The sequence below is a fragment of the Phalacrocorax carbo genome, chromosome 11 (assembly GCF_963921805.1).
Source record: "Phalacrocorax carbo chromosome 11, bPhaCar2.1, whole genome shotgun sequence".
Classification (NCBI taxonomy): domain Eukaryota; kingdom Metazoa; phylum Chordata; class Aves; order Suliformes; family Phalacrocoracidae; genus Phalacrocorax; species Phalacrocorax carbo.
Window position 1 is genome coordinate 21,933,329 of NC_087523.1, and position 18,232 is coordinate 21,951,560.

Consider the following 18,232-nt stretch of genomic DNA (forward strand, 5'->3'; position numbering starts at 1 on the left):
TAGGAGTAATAAATTCAAATTTTACAGATTTATTCCGTGCCGAATGTGTTACAGTTCCAAGTTCTGCCCCCTCATTTCTCATAAGGATTTGGGGTGCTAACACCCATGTGCTACAGAGCCAGGCTTTTCTGATTTCGTGCTGGATTATTATTCTATAGTATCCCATGTTTGCTGTAAGTGAAATAAAACCAAAGTCTTGGCCACTGCGAATCATGGATCCAAAATGAGGGGTTGGTTCAAATGAGCACAGTTGAGCTCCAAATTTCACACCCGGAAATAATCCTTCCCCCACCCTTCCACAACGCTAAATTAATACTTGTGTTGCTCCTGGGTACGGGAGTGAAGAACTCCCTTAGGAAAGCATGTGAGGGAAGAAATAACCTTGTCTTTGGAGTTGGGTTTGGATAGCAGGCGGTAAACAAAGCCCAAAGTCAAACACCAGCCATGAGGTTAAAACAAAATACCAAACAGCTGCTCATCGACTGGGCCACATCCATTCTGGGCGCTAAATGACGCTGGGAGCTGAAGCAGGAACAGTACATGCCACGGTAATTGCAACTCGTACTATTCTTTTAATACCATTTCTGGCAGGAATGAGGGATATTCGCAGAGTCTTGCTGGTGTGTTTGACCGCAGGCCAGGGCTAGCGAAGCCTGGTCTGCGGGGAAAGGACTCGACTCTGGCCTGAGGATGTGTCTGTCTCCTTTTTGGCCCAGGACTGAGCTTGCCTGGGCTGCTCCTGTCTGACTGGATGCTGCCAACCTGAAGCTGGGTAAGTGCCAGACCTGCCTGTGGACTAAAGACAGTCAGGGTGAGGAGATTTGGGAGATCCAGCCCCTTTCTCATTATTCTCTGAAAAACAAAACTGCTTTCCCTCCTTTTGCTTTCCCTTTCTGTTTTCAGCTGCTGCCTAGCCACTGCGGTGCCAGAAGAGCCGGACCTCCCCGGCTAATGTCCTGCTGTAGCTCTGACAGCCTCCCCAGGCCAAGCATCAGATCTCCTTGGGCTCCCCTTGCAGCAGGTCCAAGCTACTGGCACTGGGGTACTGGCAGATTTTCTGGTGGGGAGGAGGAGGTTCAGGTGCCCTCAGGGCATTGGGTCTCACCTGGCCCCAGTTATCAACCAAAGATACTCAACCCTGAGCTTATTAAAGCTGAGGTTTAAACCCAGCCTAACTCAGCTTTAATAGCAGCCAGCTGACAGATCCCTGCCCTGAAACAAGAGCCATTTCATACCAAACTCAACCATCGCCTTCACCCTGTGAGCCTTTGCAGCTAAAGCAGGTAAACTCTTCAGCTCGTTCCCTCTCAGAAACCCTGGCAGAAAGCCCAAGCCTTCCCTCTCAGACCCAGGACCCAGCCCGAGCCCCGCAGCCATCTCCAAAGCCTGTCTCTTCTCCCGCCCCAAAAATAAGCCTTTCCACCGCAGTGTCCTGGCTCCGGTGCTTGGTGGAGTAGAGGAGGGCATCCCTCTGCCTCCCACCCTCACACTTCCCCAAAGTCAACACGGAGACCACACTCGCCCCAGAGCTCGGCTGCAAGGGCCACCTCCCCGGCCTTGCGAGCCACGCGAAACCCTGCCGGGCATCCAGGCTGGGACGGTCCTTCCTCCAACCCGCAGCCGAGCCGCGGGCGCTGCTGCTCGCCCTGCCCCAGTCCCGGCGCAGCTGGTCGCGCTCCGCTGGCCTGGCAGCGTCACACCCAAACGTTTCCTTTTACACGTCATAAAATTCCAGGTACGACCTGTCAGAATGGGTGACGTGTGGTTTATGGTGATAAACGCACCCAGGCTTCCCCCACCAAATCGCTGGGTTTTTGTGGGATTACACCTATAGCAGCTTGTGCTTCGCAAATACACTTTGTGTTGCAGCAAAAGCACTGGTTCAATAAAGCACTTAAACACATACTTTATCTTAAGCATGTTGGAGATTATATCCCTCTTTAGCAAAGCATTTAAGTATGTGCTTAATTTAAGGATTTAATTAAGGATTTTAACTGTAGACTTCAGTATGTGCTTACCTGCTTGGCTGAATATGGGTGAGAAGATTTCTACATAAAGTAAATGACTAATTCTGTCTGAATGAAGACGCTACATTATTCTTGCACAAAGTAGTTAAAATATAAATAGGAAAAAGGCAAGAGGCAGTTAACTCGATTCCTCTGGCTGAAAGTAGCATCCACAACCAAATCTGAGTTGATTAAAATCTAATATTATTTGTTATAATCTCTAAAGTGGCATTAAAGATCAATAGAAAGGGGCACCTCAAAAATGAGTCTCCAGCTCATAGGCTTTAATTATGAGAAAGGAAAGATTCAGACATCCTCTCTCTCGTTGGAGACAGGGACCTTGAAATGTAAATGGCCACCGAATAATGGGCTGTGAGGCCATTTCTCCAATCATTAGGGGGTTTAAGCTGATTTCCTAAGGAAAGTGAGCTTCTGCAATTGCATCGCCAGCCTGCCTTTTGGGCCATTGCCATAACTTCTGAACTCTGGGATAAATTTCATCTAATTGGAGGGAAGAAAAGAAAAAAGAGGAGTCCAAAGATCCCAAGCTCCAACAAGCTTAATGCAAACAAGTGACTGGTTTTCTGTTTCTCCAGTAGCATCCGCTGTCACTGGAGAGCCTTCTCCACCCCGGTACTGGGACAGAGGTAGGCCTGCTGCTGACGTTTGAAGGTGGATGGTGCCCACCTTGCTGTGGGACTGACACTTTGCTCCTGCGTCTCCTACACCGCCGATGCCTTACGATGTTCTGAAGCTCACACGTGCTCAGAAGACATACAGGTCTGCAACCTTACCTGAGTTATTTGTTAGGATGTTTACCTTATCGCCTGCCTGGGAAGTGTGTATGATTTAAATACACACTAGTGACACCGCTCAGAAGTAGAGGAGTCGCTGTGCTGTACTGCAAAAGGCACCAAAATGCCCTTGTCGGTTCTTTGCCTTTGTGTTTGCTCAGGAGTTTTTGTCATTTCACTGTCCCTAGTTAAAGTTACATCGTCAGCGATGCGAGAGAAGACGTGGTAGCTGTCTACCAGTGTTTGGAAGCGATAAACACATGCAAATGTGAGAGAAGGAGCTGAGATTCAAAAGGGTTGAAGGAAATTAAGAAAAATGAATGAGCCTAAATCCTAGCAATGCGAGAAAGGTTGTTTATCAGTGTTTGGTGGTACTCCTCACCACGTCTCCTGAAACAGAGTATGGTGCCAGGTCCTGGGTGTAAAGAATTAACCGGGATGGTCAGATTCTTCCTCTTCTTTTCTGGTTTCATTATCTTTCAGGATGCAAAATTTCCATTCTCCCCCCTTTCTTTGAATTCCCCCCCATCCCTAATTCTCACTACTTTCCTACCACCTAAAAACATATTTCTCAAGGACTCCCCTCCTTCTACCTGGACTTCTGTCTCTGCAAAGCATCTTTCTGATTCCTTCCAAAAGAAAGGGACCAACAAATGTGTATTGGGTCTGGCTGAGATGGAGTTAATTCTCCCCACAGCAGCCCTCACAGTGCTGTGCTGTGTGTTGGTAGCAGGAAAGGTGTTGATAACCCACCTGTGTTTTGGCTGCTGCTGAACAGTGCTGGCACAGCATCAAGGCTGTCTCGCCGACATCCCCCTCACCAGTAGGCTGGGGTGGGCAAGGTCGTGGGAGGGGGCACGGCCAGGACAGCTGACCCACACTGGCCAAAGGGACATTCCATGCCGTATGACATCTGCTCGGCAATAAAAGCTAAGAGAAAGGAGCGGGGGGGGCGGGATTCGTTATTTCAGCGCTTGCCTTCCAGAGCAACCGCTGTGTGTACCAAAGCCCTGCTTCCCAGAAGTGGCTGGGCATCGCCTGCTGATGGGCAGCAGAGAATAAATCTTTTGTTTCCCTTTGCTTCCATGTGCAGCCTTCGCTTGTGCTTTATCAAACTGCCCTTACCTTGACGCACAAGTTTTTTCCCCATCTTATTTTCTCCCCCCCATCCTGTTGGGGAGGGGCATGATGGAGCAGCTTGGTGGGCACCTCGCGTCCAGCCAAGGTCAACCTACCACTGCCCTTTTGGTGCCCAACGTGGGGCATGAGACAACGGCAGTTTTGCATTAAGCATAAGGTATAGCATGATATAGCTAGAGTAGTTATTAACTGCTAAGCTTCTGTGTGGGTCACAGAGCCTGTCGGCTGCACTGCTTACCTCTTTATTTTGCGGAACTTGGGAACATGCCAGTACAAACAACGGCTCTGTGCTTTGCCCTGGCATTGAGGGCCTTACTGCGCTGCGGGAGCTATCCTGTGGAGAGGATAAAGAGCCCAGATCCCTCACGGTGCAACCCTGGCCCTTCTCTGTGTCTGAAAAAGCGATCCTTCTACTGATTGACCCCGAAGTTCAGAAACTGCCTTGAGCCAACCATTTGCCCTCCACCCTTTTGATCTTCACCTCCACCTGCCTATCGCTACCTCAAGGTTTTCATCACTCCCCGCCTTTGCCTCATTCCTTGCCGTACGAGCTCGCCTTTTCCACTTGCCCTTCTTGTCAGTATTGGTTAAATTTTGCTTTTCATGGCGCTGCTCCCAGCTGTGGGAGGAGCGGGATGTCGGTCCCATCCGTCCCTGCCCACCATCCGCACACCCCGGGGCTCCCCGTGCCTCCCCGCGGTGGCTCCCGCCTCGGCTCATCCTCTTGCCCAGTCCCAGGGCGCTTCCAGCCTCCTCCGTACCTTCTCGTTGGGCTCCTGCCTGATTGGGGCGACTAATCCAAGCCACACAAAACACGTTTATTCTGCAGCATCCCTTAAGATGTCTTTTCCACTTTATCTTGTTTCGCTCCTACTCTAGAGGCATCCCACTGGGCGCTGTATGAGAGGACCAGTGTCCATGATGCTGTAACACTGCTCTTCTAAGCCTCGCTAATCTCCTCTGCATCCACCTCTGTGTTTGAGGGCATGCAGTGTTTTTTGTGCCATATGAAATCCTCCTATAGCAACAGCGATGCCTTTTTGCTGGCAGCAGACAACAAACAAGCAAAGCAGATGTTACCCATCGCTGCTGCTTATCGACAGAGGAAAAGATGGCTCTGGCTGTGCGAAGGTACCTGGGATGGAGAGCACAGCCTGCCACGGCTTTGCGTGCTGCCTCACAGAAATGACCATGGTGTGCTCTGGCCAAGTGGTCCTGCTGGGACGGGATGGCAGGGCTTCACGGCTGGCCCATAATTAGCTGCAGCAACATTCAGTGCAGCGGCTGAATGTAAAACTTGGAAACGGCTCAAGAACAGGAGATCGGACACTGGGTAAGAACTAATCCCATAAATACTGGTGGGAAAGAGGAAGCTTCTGCTCCTCTAGGCTGCGGCGGTATCCTTGAGGGGAACCCTGCGTGTTTGCAAGCAAAGCTTAAATCCAGCTCTTCGCTGGTGCTTTGCCTTTGCCGTCAGGCTTCCTGCCCTGCCGTGAGCCCAGTTCAGAGGAAGAGCCTGTGCGCTGCCATCCTGCAAGCGGCTCGGGCAGCCCTCGCAGTACCGGCGTTAGCGTTCACCAGCGCTGTGGGCCGCCTTGGAACGGCAAAGTCTGAGCCACCAAGTGGCACTCAGGTCTGCTCTTAGGCTGCTAAAAGCTGCGCAGTGCTAAAATTGAAGTCTTTTTGTCTTTTTTTTTTTTGGTGTGATACCACTGACCAGATATTTTTTTTTTTAAATTTATATATTGAGCCATCTCAAAATGCAGAAGGGGAAGCAATTGTCGTCCGGAGGAGACCAGCCAGCAGGTATACCTAGAGGGTACACATTCAAGAGCCTTTCCTGCAGGCGAGCTGCCCAGGGAGATAACCAAAATGGCATCGTAGGCTCTTTTTGATCCCTGTCTCTGGGAGACAGAAGGACTTAAACAAACAGAGGTGAGTTTCCGTGGAATTTTGCATCCTGCATCTCTCTGTTTCCCGCATGAAGCATAACAGACTTCTACCTCTTCTTGTCTATGCCTGTACCTTCTCCTTTACCATCAGAATTCATTTAGAGACCTTCTACACTGCATGATTATGCAAGGTTAGGCTTCCAGCCTTTTAATGGAAGTAACAGTAGGGGTGGGTGGCTATAAAGGCAGCTTCCACTTTGCAAATCCACTTGCAAAGAAAGAAGTACTTATGGGACGTGTTCTCTGGAGCACAAAACATTCTACAGCCAGGTTGTGTGGCAGAAGTGTCTCGAGAACGGTGGCTGTAAGCTGGAGAAGTGGAGATGCGGGTATCAAGGCAAATAGGAAACAGAGCCACGCTGAGTGCTCGGTCTGTCCTGCTGTCTGAAACGGAGCGCGAGTTACTGCAGCAGCAAACAGCGATGGTTTGTGCGAGCTGGTTTTGCCTATCAGCGTATCACCGCTTCAGAGAGTCACTCAGCATCGCCGAACGTACGTTCACACGATGATCTACTGCAAATAACCTGGGTAATGCTTGACGTACCAACCTGTCTATCAGACACCATGTGTTTCTTATCTTTTAGCATGTTGCGCATCTTCTATCTTCTCCTTTGAGAGGAGGAGAAAGAGAAACCTACAGCATTTAAAAAGTGGAAATGGAAAAGGTGTCTTCAGATTTGGTCCCAAAGCTGTGATGACCAGGATCCTTCGTGCCTTACACGGTGCGACACGGTGTGATCACGGAAGCCTTTATTTGGAGCGCAGGGCTGTGATTGACATGCTTCTGTTTCAATGCACTGCCAGCACAGACAGAAGAAAACCTCTGCCAGTTCTGAGCGGTATAAGCTACATGACCCACAGTAAGCACCGGTGCGCCTGTATAATGAATAGCACATTATCACATCCTTCGCTTGACTATCTCAATATAATATATTTAGTCTTCATAGCCTTCGGTACATCATGTTATTTATTCTTTCATCTAATGTATTTGGAGCAACTTGCTAGCAAGATGCAGGCCTATTTATCCTTCTAAGGACAACAATAGCAGGAGTAAATGTTAAACTAAAGGAAGGAATAAAAAAAAAATAAAAATAGCAGCTCTATTTGTGCTATGCCGACATGCATTTCTTGGCAGCCCCAGAGATTCAACAGTCTGGTATTTATCACGATGAAACGCAGAAAAGTCTGATGATTACATGAAGGAAAATAGAGTAAGCATAAACTGCAGACTGAGAGATAAGGGCTCATTTTCACGGCAGGCAGCTGCTGAAGCGGTGGTTTGTCAAGTCAGTCCCGCGCTGCAGCAGGGGAGGGTGCGCAGGACAGGGCAGTGAGGGGCACAGAGCTCAAACCAGGGACAGACAGGACAGTTTAATACCAAGGAGGAGAATTAGGCAGCCTGCTTAACCACATTATTTAACACCGTGAGGATTATTTTTAAGGAATTTATCCCTCCTTCATCTCCCCATCGCATAATGCTGCAAAATGCTGTTGTTGGCTATGGAGACTATTTAAGGGCTTTCATTTTGAAATGAGCCCCTGGTGTGGTGTGGTGGTCAGCAAGAGGAGCCCGTCCGGCTGCGTCAGAGATTTAGCATCAACCCCCTCAAGGATATGGCCTGCCCCTGGCTACGAGGTGGGTCCCGTCCTTGAGGTGCATGCTGGCTTTGGCCCTGGCTCTGTTTGAAGGTGGGTGCTTGGCACGACCCCGCCGCAATGTGCCCTGATGCAACGGGGATGGGTTGCACTATTATAGACCCTCTCTATGAGCTTAACACCCTCAGGGGTTTGGGAGGGTAGAGTGGAGGAGCGTTTCTCTCTTGGAGGGTAGGAAATTCCAGTCTCAGTTGGGGTTATGATGCCAGAATTATTGAAATCAGGAGTTGAAGAATAAGTTTTATTATAAAATCCGAACGGCCCAGGGAGCTCAGGTAGCTCCTGGTGCAAGTCAGGCAGTCACTGTACAGCTTTTGTCAAGGTTGCTTGAAGTTAGGGTTGGGATTTGAGACCAGTAATGTAAAAATCTATCAATTATTGCCAAGTCTGTAAAGTCTGCTGAGCTACAGGAAACATGCTGAGATGGAGGCTCATGTGGGTAATGGAGACCAGCTGCTGTGTTGTTGAGCAAGGAGCGATCACCAGTTTAACTTTAGGGCTACGGTTATGAACTGGGTTAAGATTTCAGTTCAAAAAAGGAAATGTGCTGTTGCCTGAACTGTTCCGGACATTGCACAGGCCACGTTCTTGGTTGAAGGATGAAGGATGTTGATGAAATTCATTATTCTGTACAGAGGGAGAAAAGCTCCTGGTTTTTAGTGGTTGCATCCCAGTGGTGGAAGTCCTCCATTTCCCTGACACAAGCACAGAGCCGAAGTAACACATGATCCTTCTGGTTTAGCTTCATTTCATCCTTTTACAGTATAGCATATTTGATGCAAGATTCAAGGGAATGATGAATTGCACTCTAAAGCTGGCATTTCCTAAGGACAATTAAATAAAATCCTACAGACATGCTGTATATGATATAGATCTTACATTCTTTGTAAGGCTAATATAGGTGGTAGTATAAGTCCCTGCCTGGCAAATTCTTCTGGCAGATGCTTTCCTCACCCTCTCTGCCCCAAATAAAACCACCAGCCTTTTAGGATCAATAATTTCTCCTTGTGCAGATGAGGAGATTGCCACGTTACCCCAGTAGGCTCCTAGGCTGGAGTGCAGACCCTGTCACTCAACAGTGCCAAGGGCATCAGAAGCAATTAAAGAAAAATGAGAATTGATTTGAAGAATGTAATAATCATTCATCTAGCTGGGGAAAAAAAGGGATTTTATCATTGATATATTAGACAGAGTAACATTTACTCTCTGATAAGCATTATGGCACCCACAGAAGTAAGTCTAAAACCTCAAGGGCTTGCACCATAAATATTTTAATTCTGAAGAGCAAGGAAACAATAACATTGTAAACCAGTCCAAGAGGCTAAGAAGGCTAGAAGCAGGCGGGGGAAGGGTTTCTGACTCCAGTCTTGGCCCAAAGTACGAAGCCAAGTATCTCCCTGGACCCCATACCTGCCTTTCCAGGACAATTTTGCTTCCCAGCATGTCATGCTCAGCTTGTTTTTGTAATCACTCTTGCAGCTACTCTTGGAAATACACGGATGTTCACCCTTCGCCGTTCTCATGTGTCCTGTCCTGTTGAGGCAGATGTGCTCACTGCTGGGTAAACTTAAATGGGGACGGCGATCTCAGGGAACAGAGGATAGAAAACCAAAGATGAGTAACAAAGCAAGGTGGTTTTGAGGGAGAAACTGGAAACTGCCGTAGCCTGTAAGTATCTCTGCCTGTGCTTTGGTGGCTGCCCTTGGACAGGCAGTTTTGTCACTCTGCTCAGCTTCTCGTTGCTCTAACAAGGGACAAGGAGCTTCATTGATCTTTGTAAAGCATTCAGGAAGCGCCACATTTTTCTTTCATGTTCTGGATGTCCCTGCTATAGAACACATACATCAAACCCTGCCCGTAATGGAGTAATTAAATGGTGCTGCTAAAGGGATGTCATAGGATGGGACTGATTACAGCTCACCCAGAAATGTCTTCCCAAGTCCCAGGCCCTTTGACGTGATTCTCCCCCCTTTCTCTGAAATTCTTCCTGCATTAATTTCAGCCAGTCCTGAGATTATTTGAAAAAGGGCCTTGGGGGACTTGTTCAAAGGCACTGCCACCATGGACGACTTTGCTTTCTGAACTGAAGCATTTCACTCCTATCTGTCTGGACATATGAGCTGCTCGGCACTGCTTCATTAGGCAAGTTATTTTTAAATTCCCAAAAAGAGCAAAACATTGAGAGAGTTAATTAGCATTTGCTGTTGAAACAGCTGCAAAAAAGAATAGGCAGAAACCCACTCCGGGTTCCCCCCTGCTAGCCCCGTGATTAACCAGACGGCAGTACCCAAAGTCACTGACACATGCTTAAGCTGCACATGAGATGTTCGAAATCACACCCAAAGATAAGGATTGTTGAGTGGCCATCAAAACTGTGTTTTGGGTGTAAATAAGAGGGTGACCATCAACTCTGAATAAGAAAATGCCTTTGAAAGATCTCTCTTCCCTCCAACCCCTTCCTGTGTTTCCTATTTCCCCCCATTTTTCTCTTAAGGACTTTGACACTTAAAAAACCCCTCTATTCTGTTTTCTCGACACGAATGAAAAGATAAAGCCTGCCCAGGGTTCTTGCTTCCCCTAAACAATAACTAAAACCCAGCAGGCACCCAATACTTTCAAAATGCCAAGGGACAGCAATAAAGCTGACGTTATTTGGTAGTACTCTCGCCTGCTAACGTGTTTAAGTTTCCCAGTGGCTAATACTGCTCTTACAGCACGAAGTTAAAGCAAAAGGCACGGCAATAAAACTGTCAGAGGCACGTTTCGGTAGCTGTCTTTCTGCAAATGGTGGTTGCCCTGCGGCTTGTGCTGCTCAGGGCAGCTATGGCTCGCACTGATAATTTTACACAGGCGAAAAAGGGTGTTGGAAAGCTGTAGCTCGTTATGGATATGGCCTAAACCCGAAAAGGGAGGAGAGATGACTCAAAATGGCCTTTTCACCTAACTGGGAGCACACGGATATTGCAGTTAAGGCTGCCTGCGCCTGCCTGCTTCACCCCTTCCCTTCGCCCCTGCCTGCAGTCATAGTGTTTCTGTATTTATTCAGAAGAAATCTAGCAGGAGCTGTTCTAATAACCTGCTCCCAATTCCAGCCTAATGAAGGCTGCCGGATTCCTCTGAATTAATTCTTGTTCAAACTAGAGTGTCTCCTTTAGGAAAAAAAAAATCTCATTAAGTATTTCCAGTGATTCTTCAGTGACAGGCACTCTGCCACAGTTGGCAAATTGTGGGTGGACTGTTTCAGTGGACAACTTTCCCCACTGGTAAAAATATACAGCAACCTATTTTGATGTCCAGCTACCAATCACCGCTTTGCCAGATAAAGAACCCTTTAGTGTTAATCTGCCATGTGCCTTCCTACAGACCACATTTAAAATGTCCCTTAACCTTTTATTTCTTCATAAACTCTGCTCCTTGGGTGTTTGTTTTCTCATGAAGGTGTGTTTCCAGCCCTCGGGGAAGTCTTCCTGGAGCCCACAACAGAGGTAGTAAAACCTCCCTTGGCTTCCTTGGTGTCTCCCTTTTCGGTTCCATGGAAGCATTAGCTCCTCTTGGCAGAGCATCTCATTAGGAGCTCATGTTCAGCTGATTATTCCTCTTCTGAATCACTGTTTTTTATGACTTTGTCACCCGCCCCATAGTCCAGCTGCAGCTCTATTCTTAGGCTGGCAACTTTACATCTGGTGGCACTGAAAAACATGTTGTTTACTTAATCTCAGCTCATTAAGTGATCCAGATTAGGTTTGATTTCAGCAACCTGCCCTTAACTTCTGTGCACCTGCAGATCGTCAGTGATGATTTTATATTTTCTTGTAGGTCACTGATCACACATTAAGTGGTGTGGGGTCGAGAACCGATAGGAAGGGAGCCATGCCTTGTTCAGTGATGCTTCTGCTTACAAATACGCTTGGAGACCTGTCAGTTATTTTTCAGTCCAATTAATATTTGTCATATTGGCTTACATTGTTCCTCTTTCTCAACCAAAATACTGTGAAAGCTCAGATGTCTTACTAACTGAAGGTTTATTCTACCAGCACTACTTAAACCATGACACTAAGGAAAGTATCTGGTTAGCTTGACAAAGCCTAGTTTTCATAATGTTACGGTGTCTTCTTGAAATGATTTATTAGCGAGGCCTCTCACCTGCATTACTCTGCATTATTTTGCTTGGCATTGCTGTCAGCATGACAGAGACAAACCACATTTGCCCCAGTAAAGGCCATACTTTCCTCATATCCCCAGACGGGCTCAGCCTTTAACTGAGTCTTTTTGCAAGGCCCTGCCTTATTGCAAAATGCGATATCCCTACGATCTCTTTTGCAGGCAGGCTTGTGTTTGTTGATGACCACGCCAACGGGACACAAGTACGAAGGAGTCAGATTTGAAAAGGGAAACTGCGGGGTCAGCATAATGAGAAGTGGTAGGCAGCTTCTGGTTGTTGAATGAGCGCGAATTAAACCAACTCTAAGCAACTCCCTTTCAAAACTATGCAACAGCGCTTCTCTACGGCAACGTTTTACCCAAACCTGCCGGCTGTTATTCTTTCTTAGGTAGTCTTGACCACAGAATGGCACGCAATACGTTCCACTAACTTTTTAGGAGCCAAACAGCTGCAGCAGACGTCATCTGGCTGTGAGCGGCCAGGCCAAGCGTCCGTCCCTGCCGGTCGCTGACTAGCTCTGCTCAGAGACAGGTCTCCAGATGCACCGTGCTCGCTGGTGGCACAGTCGCTGGCATTTTGCCCAACGCCCTGGAAACCCTTGTCTCCGTGATGTAAAATCCAGTGGCTCCACAGCGTCCTGCAGTGCATTTTGCCCCGTGGTGCCTCTGGGCAGAGCTCAAAGCTGTTCTCCAAACCCCAAACGGTTGTTTTGACGCTGCCAGCTCTTGCCCGTGAGAGCTTCGCACTGGTGTCTGGGACCGCTGAGAGCCAGGAGCGAAGTAACACCAAGTAGACTCGGTTTTTTGTCGAAACAGAAAAAAGGAAAATAGCTTCAAGTGTTTTTAACACTTAGAACCGAGAAAAAAAAAAAATCTCCTTTTTAGGCCTCGTCACCAATACAGTATTGGGCCTGTCCAGTCAACTGTAGCGTCTTGCAATTGTGCCGCCTCTTCGCGTGTAACAATTTGTTGGTTTTTTTCCTTCCCGCTGCTCATTTTGAGGAGAGGCGATGGAACAAGGTTTACGAGACTGCTGTAGATCAATCCGCATAGGAAAAATCCTGATACAGAGCGACGAGGAGACTCAGCGAGCGAAAGTGTACTACGCTAAGTTTCCACCAGACATTTACAGGAGAAAAGTTCTTCTGATGTACCCAATACTAAGTAAGTGCCTTTCATCGTTACGTACCATCAGACGCAGCTGAACGGTGAGCGTGCTGAATGTACAGGAAAGTTTCCAGATTTCAGGGGCTTTGGTTAGGTTTTTTGCTTGGTTTAGGTGACACAGTAGGGGATTCCTCAGGCTGTGCCAGAATATGTATTAGCCCGCCTGCACCAGCATGAATGCAGGGCAAATCATGTGGGCATGGCTGTGCTTGGAGAAAGGCTGAAGCATTAAGGCTTGATATAAATTTAATTTCTTAAATTTTGCCATGAGAAAAGACTCAAAGAGTATTTTTCTCATGCTATTAAAAGACATTTTTGGATTACTATTATAATCCTAGAAGTAAATTACTTTAAAATTAAATACCGTTAATACCAGCAAAATAAAAAAAAATCTGGTAAGTGTGGTAAGGAGTTTGTCAGAATTAAGTAACCTTTCCAGTCTAAGATTTAATTCTGGTTCTCCACATGGAGCGCTTAATTGCCATTTTACGATTTCAGATGAGCTTTCTTGCCTCAGGGCTTTAATAAAATCCACCGACTTTGGTGGTTAAAGCCTGGCAGAGTTGGCTGCTTCAGAGGAGAGACGAAGCTCCTTCATCAGGAGACCAACGTTTTCTACAATTAATACATGTGGAGCTGATAGTTTTCCAGTGGGAAGGGCCAGTGTCAGCATTCAGTGACGCCCCAGTGTTAACACGGATAGCCTCGGATGGCCTAGGACGAGTTCTTCAACTGGGCGGGGGGTAAAAACCCTCCCTTTTTCCCCTTTCAGGTACCGGTAATACCGTCATCGAGGCTGTCAAAGTCCTTGTAGAGCACGGCGTACAACCGAGTGTCATTGTCCTGATAAGCCTATTCTCCACACCTCACGGTAAGTTGAGGCCTTTGCCCTCTCTCAAAAGGTGCCAAATCTATCATCCAGGAATTCCCAGAGATCACAATTTTAACTACCAAAGTTCATCCTGTTGCACCAAAACACTTCAGACAGAAGTACAAGGAACCGACTGACACACTCAGAACAAACAATATGACTGTATGATGTGACAAGAGAGTTTTTTTCTACCTTTAATTATTGTTGAGTTGGTTGAGGGCATGTTTAAAAATCTTGACTTAGATGAGTTTGGGTCAGTTACTGCCCGAGCGCTGAATCAGGAGCGGCAACAACGCACTCTGTCATGACAAAGTCCAGCATCTCAACGTCAGGGTTCTAGAAATTGCTACACTCTCTGCTTTAACTTATTTATTCCCCTATAGCCTGATTTTTTGGGGTGCAACTGGATTTACAGCACCTAACCAGTTAGAGAGTGACAATAAACATAATGAGATAAATCCTTTGGGCCTTTTCCACAATGCATCATATAGATCCATCCTACAGACTGCACCAGTGAAAGTAGAAATGGATTTTACCCTTTAAGAAGCTATTTGCCTGTTAAAAAAACTACCACGCAGTTGGCTGAGTACTTGATCTCTTTTGTTACCTGCAGCAGTGACTACAGACAGCCCGGGGAATGTCTGTTTTCCAGTGCATTTACCTAGCATATTCGACAGAACTTTACGTATCCTGCATTTATCGTGCTCTTTGTATGCAACTTCCTTTCAGAGGCAAAGGGAAAAAAAACCTCAATTTAAAAAGTAAGTAGCAGCCCAGCTTTAAAAGCACATGTAGCAGGGGGTACAGTCAAAATTACTGCTTTTACGCTGCCCAGATCTCTAGTTAACAGCCTTTTTAAAGGCCAAAAGTACTAATTGGAAAAGCTGCATTCTCCTTAGTAGGGCGTCTGCAATTACGTTTGCGGCGTCAGCGGCAATAATGCAGCGAGCAAAAAGATCTCAGCATCAGTATCTTGAGACACACTAAGTCTCCCCGCAGGGATCTGACTCTTCATTTACAAGCTGCCTCGAGGAACACAGGCGCAGGGTGTCTTCAGCAAACGCCACGCTGGCGCCGCGCCCCTGGACCCCCAGCCCTCGCTGCCGCCTTCCGCACTCGGCTGCAAGCACGGGATGCAGAGGAACCTGCCCGGCTGTCCTGTGGCGCTGGAGCGCCGCACAAACAGCACAGGTGCCCGGCGTGGCGCGGGGGGATCGCCTTTAAGTCAGCAGAAGAGAACAAAATGGAGCTTGTTCGGTCGCTCGGACACGCACTTTTCCCACATTTTCTTCTGTCTCATTTTGACGCAACTTTTCTCTTTGTTTCATGTTTCATTCTGGGGCTTTCAAAAATCTGACACGTGCGTATTGATTTGAAGTGGTTCTGAAGCTGTCAAACCATCTATTGTTTCTTCCTTGACATGAGTTTGTTATAACCAAGTGCGGCTGAGCTGCTTTTAAGGAGAGGGGGAAATCGTCCTTAACTAATTACAGGAAAAGTTACTGAATACTGAATTCCAAGTTACTCGGAAACCTTCAAAGCTGTTTCTAAATCTGAGCCGGATGGCTGCGTTATCATAGAGACATCTGCTTTGACAAGAACGAGAAGACAAAACCTGGTTTGATACGCTGCCTGATGAGCGGTGCTGCAGGTAGGGAGCAGGCAGGGGTACTGCCCGCAGAGCTCGCAGGCAGCTCTGCTGCTGCTGCTGCTGCTGCTGCTGGGCAGAGAAACGACGCTGAAAGAACGACGCGGCTGTAAACAGAGCCAAAGCCAGCAAGGGGACAGGAACCTGCTCAGAAAACCCCTGTAAATCCACACGGCTTCGCACACAGCTCTGATACTCCTGTCTTAAAAATACGCTTCCGTAGACTGAACGAAACAGAAAGTCACCAAATCATCTTCCTGTTCTTATATACAAGGAATTCAGAGTTTTAAAAGGCACAAATAGCACCTCTGTGGGCGCTACATTCCTATCCATTTCCCATTGTGTTTAGCTGCCGTCTTCCTCTCAGGATCCCCCTCCAGAACATATTTCGCCAGAAATGAGGCCATTAATTCTACTGCCACCTTTCAGCAAACACAGCTCAAGGTCCACCACAAGAGCTACATTAGAAATGCAGGTTTAGGTTGATAGGACTGAGGGGCTGGAGCGTGTCCAGAGAAGGGCAGCGGGGCTGGGGCAGGGTCTGGAGCACAAGTGTGCTGGGGGGCGGCTGAGGGGGCTGGGGGGGTTTAGCCTGGAGAAGGGGGGGCTGAGGGGAGCCCTTCTCGCTCTCTGCAGCTGCCTGAGAGGGGCTGGAGTGAGGGGGGGGCTGGTCTCTGCTCCCAAGGCACCAGTGACAGGACGAGAGGGAACGGCCTCAAGCTGCGTCAGGGGAGGTTTAGGTTGGAGATGAGGGAAAATGTCTTCACCACAAGGGTTGTCAGGCACTGGCACAGGCTGCCCAGGGTAGTGGTGGCGTCACTATCCCTGGAGGTATTTAAAAGATGTTTTGATGTGGTGGTCAGGGCATGTTTTAGTGGTGGACTTGGCAGTGCTCAGTTAACAGTTGGACTTGATGATCTCAAAGGTCTTTTCCAACCTAAATGATTCTATGATTCTGCCTGCTCCCCAAACAGGCTGGGAATTGAAAAGCTCAGATATGGGGGACAGTACCTGAGTGTTTAAGTTCTCCCGAGAGCACAGCACTGCCAGACAAACAAGACCTAGATCAGACTTGAGCAACTTATTGAAGGCTATCAAAACTGCCTCCTCAAGGTGCAAACCTCTCCTCCAGCTCTTTAAAACTCTAGCGTGCCAGACCTGCTGATTTAAAAATAACAGCTGGAATAACCTCCTGAGATACTGTCTGAATGGAAAATACTTTGTTGTATAAGGCATAAATATGGACTTCTCTCCCAACCAGAAGAGAAGGGACCCTCCGTGTGCCTGCCTACTGGAGGAAAGGGCCTGTCGCCAGCACGGTACAGCAACGTAGGCAGAGTATGAGATGGAGAAAAAAGCAAAATCACTGTTAGGCATCACTAAATCTGTAGGTTTCCTCTCAAGTTTGTTCTGGGCTCATACATTAGTGTGAATTGGCTTTATTTGCCTGCTCAGTACCTGGCTCTGCTAATATTTTGAGTATATACGGATTTGAGTTTGTTGGGTCTTTTTTTATTATTATTTTTTGCTTCAGGTTTAGAAGCTCCCAAGAGATGCAGGTTTTTCTCACCTCAGTGCATTTGGATTATTGCTTATCTATATCGTGAATAAATTATTTTAGTATATTTAACACTAACATTTTTCTCATCTATCACTTCATAGCAAATAACCAGTTTTTAAGATCCTGGGGGATTTAAAGCAAATTTATTTACCCTCATTGAAGGAAACGACATTAAACTTACCATGGAAAAGTGTTGTAATTCTCCTTTGCTATACATACACTAGCAAATTGGAAACACTCAAGTATGAATTACACCACGCTTTTGCTATACATTTTGGATTTTTTCCCTATACTGCAAAGTTCTCTATGCAAATATATTTTCCCCTACAAGCTTTTTGAAATACACTGCTCTACCAGTCCTAATATTTTCAAAGCTGTTAAGGAGATATGTGTGCACAGGCCATTAATTGTCATTAATGTCAACTGGATGCTGAAATCCACTAAGTGCTTTTGAAAAATCAGAGCTTATTCTGCACCTGATCGACCCTGTGAGGGCATTTGCAAATAAACTCCACCAAATCACACCACGGGAGGTACTTTTCTTTAGCTGTCTGCCCGGGACCTCAGCTACAAGTTTTTACCACTGAAGTAAGGTGCAAATCAGCAGAACCCAGCCACCATCTCTGCGCATTGCTGGGTGTTCATCTCCCAGCAAACTGGCAAATATCCACCTGAAGAGCCTGAACTCACCCACAGAGGTAAAGAATAACAAGTTTATTCCTCTGTTGCTCACCATTTGATGATCTTTAAGACTTTTGGTAAGATTAATCAATTAAAAGTATTTTATTGAGGGGAAAAGGGAGAGGCAAACAAACAAGATGACTTGTCAGATGCCATAAAATACTGAGAGGCTGTTCCAGGAGCATAAACCACCATCTCATTCCTCTGTTCAAATAGTACAATATGCTGCACCTCCCATTTGCTCAATAATCCCTAATATTTTGCTGCTTAGGTTACTGGTGCATAACAAAGTCACTTTTATCCTGCTCTGACCTTGCCTGGTGTTCAGAAAAGGTAGGGAGAAAATACAGGAGTCACTTTCATGCATAAATCACTCTGTCGCAGTAACATCACCTTTTATTTCTTCAGTTCTTTGAGGTCCACCATTGGAACACTCTGATGGACATCCTGCTGATTTACTAATTGCCAATACTCACACTTGGTGGCTGTCTTATCAATGGTTGCACAAGGCTTTCCATGCTAAAGTGGATCAATTGTGTGTCAGTCATCTGCCCCCTGAATTATTGATGTTTGACAGTGGAATTAATTTTTCTCC

General features: G+C 47.0%; 1 protein-coding gene across 1 annotated transcript; it reads left to right on the forward strand.

Moving 5' to 3' along the window:
- The first annotated feature begins 11,889 nt into the window (after positions 1 to 11,889).
- LOC135315431 (uracil phosphoribosyltransferase homolog) lies at positions 11,890 to 13,915 on the forward strand. The gene is made up of 4 exons (XM_064463584.1): positions 11,890 to 11,968; positions 12,712 to 12,873; positions 13,649 to 13,747; positions 13,779 to 13,915. The coding sequence occupies exons 1-4, from the start codon at positions 11,890 to 11,892 to the stop codon at positions 13,913 to 13,915; spliced, it is 477 nt and encodes a 158-aa protein (XP_064319654.1).
- The last annotated feature ends 4,317 nt before the right edge of the window (positions 13,916 to 18,232 follow it).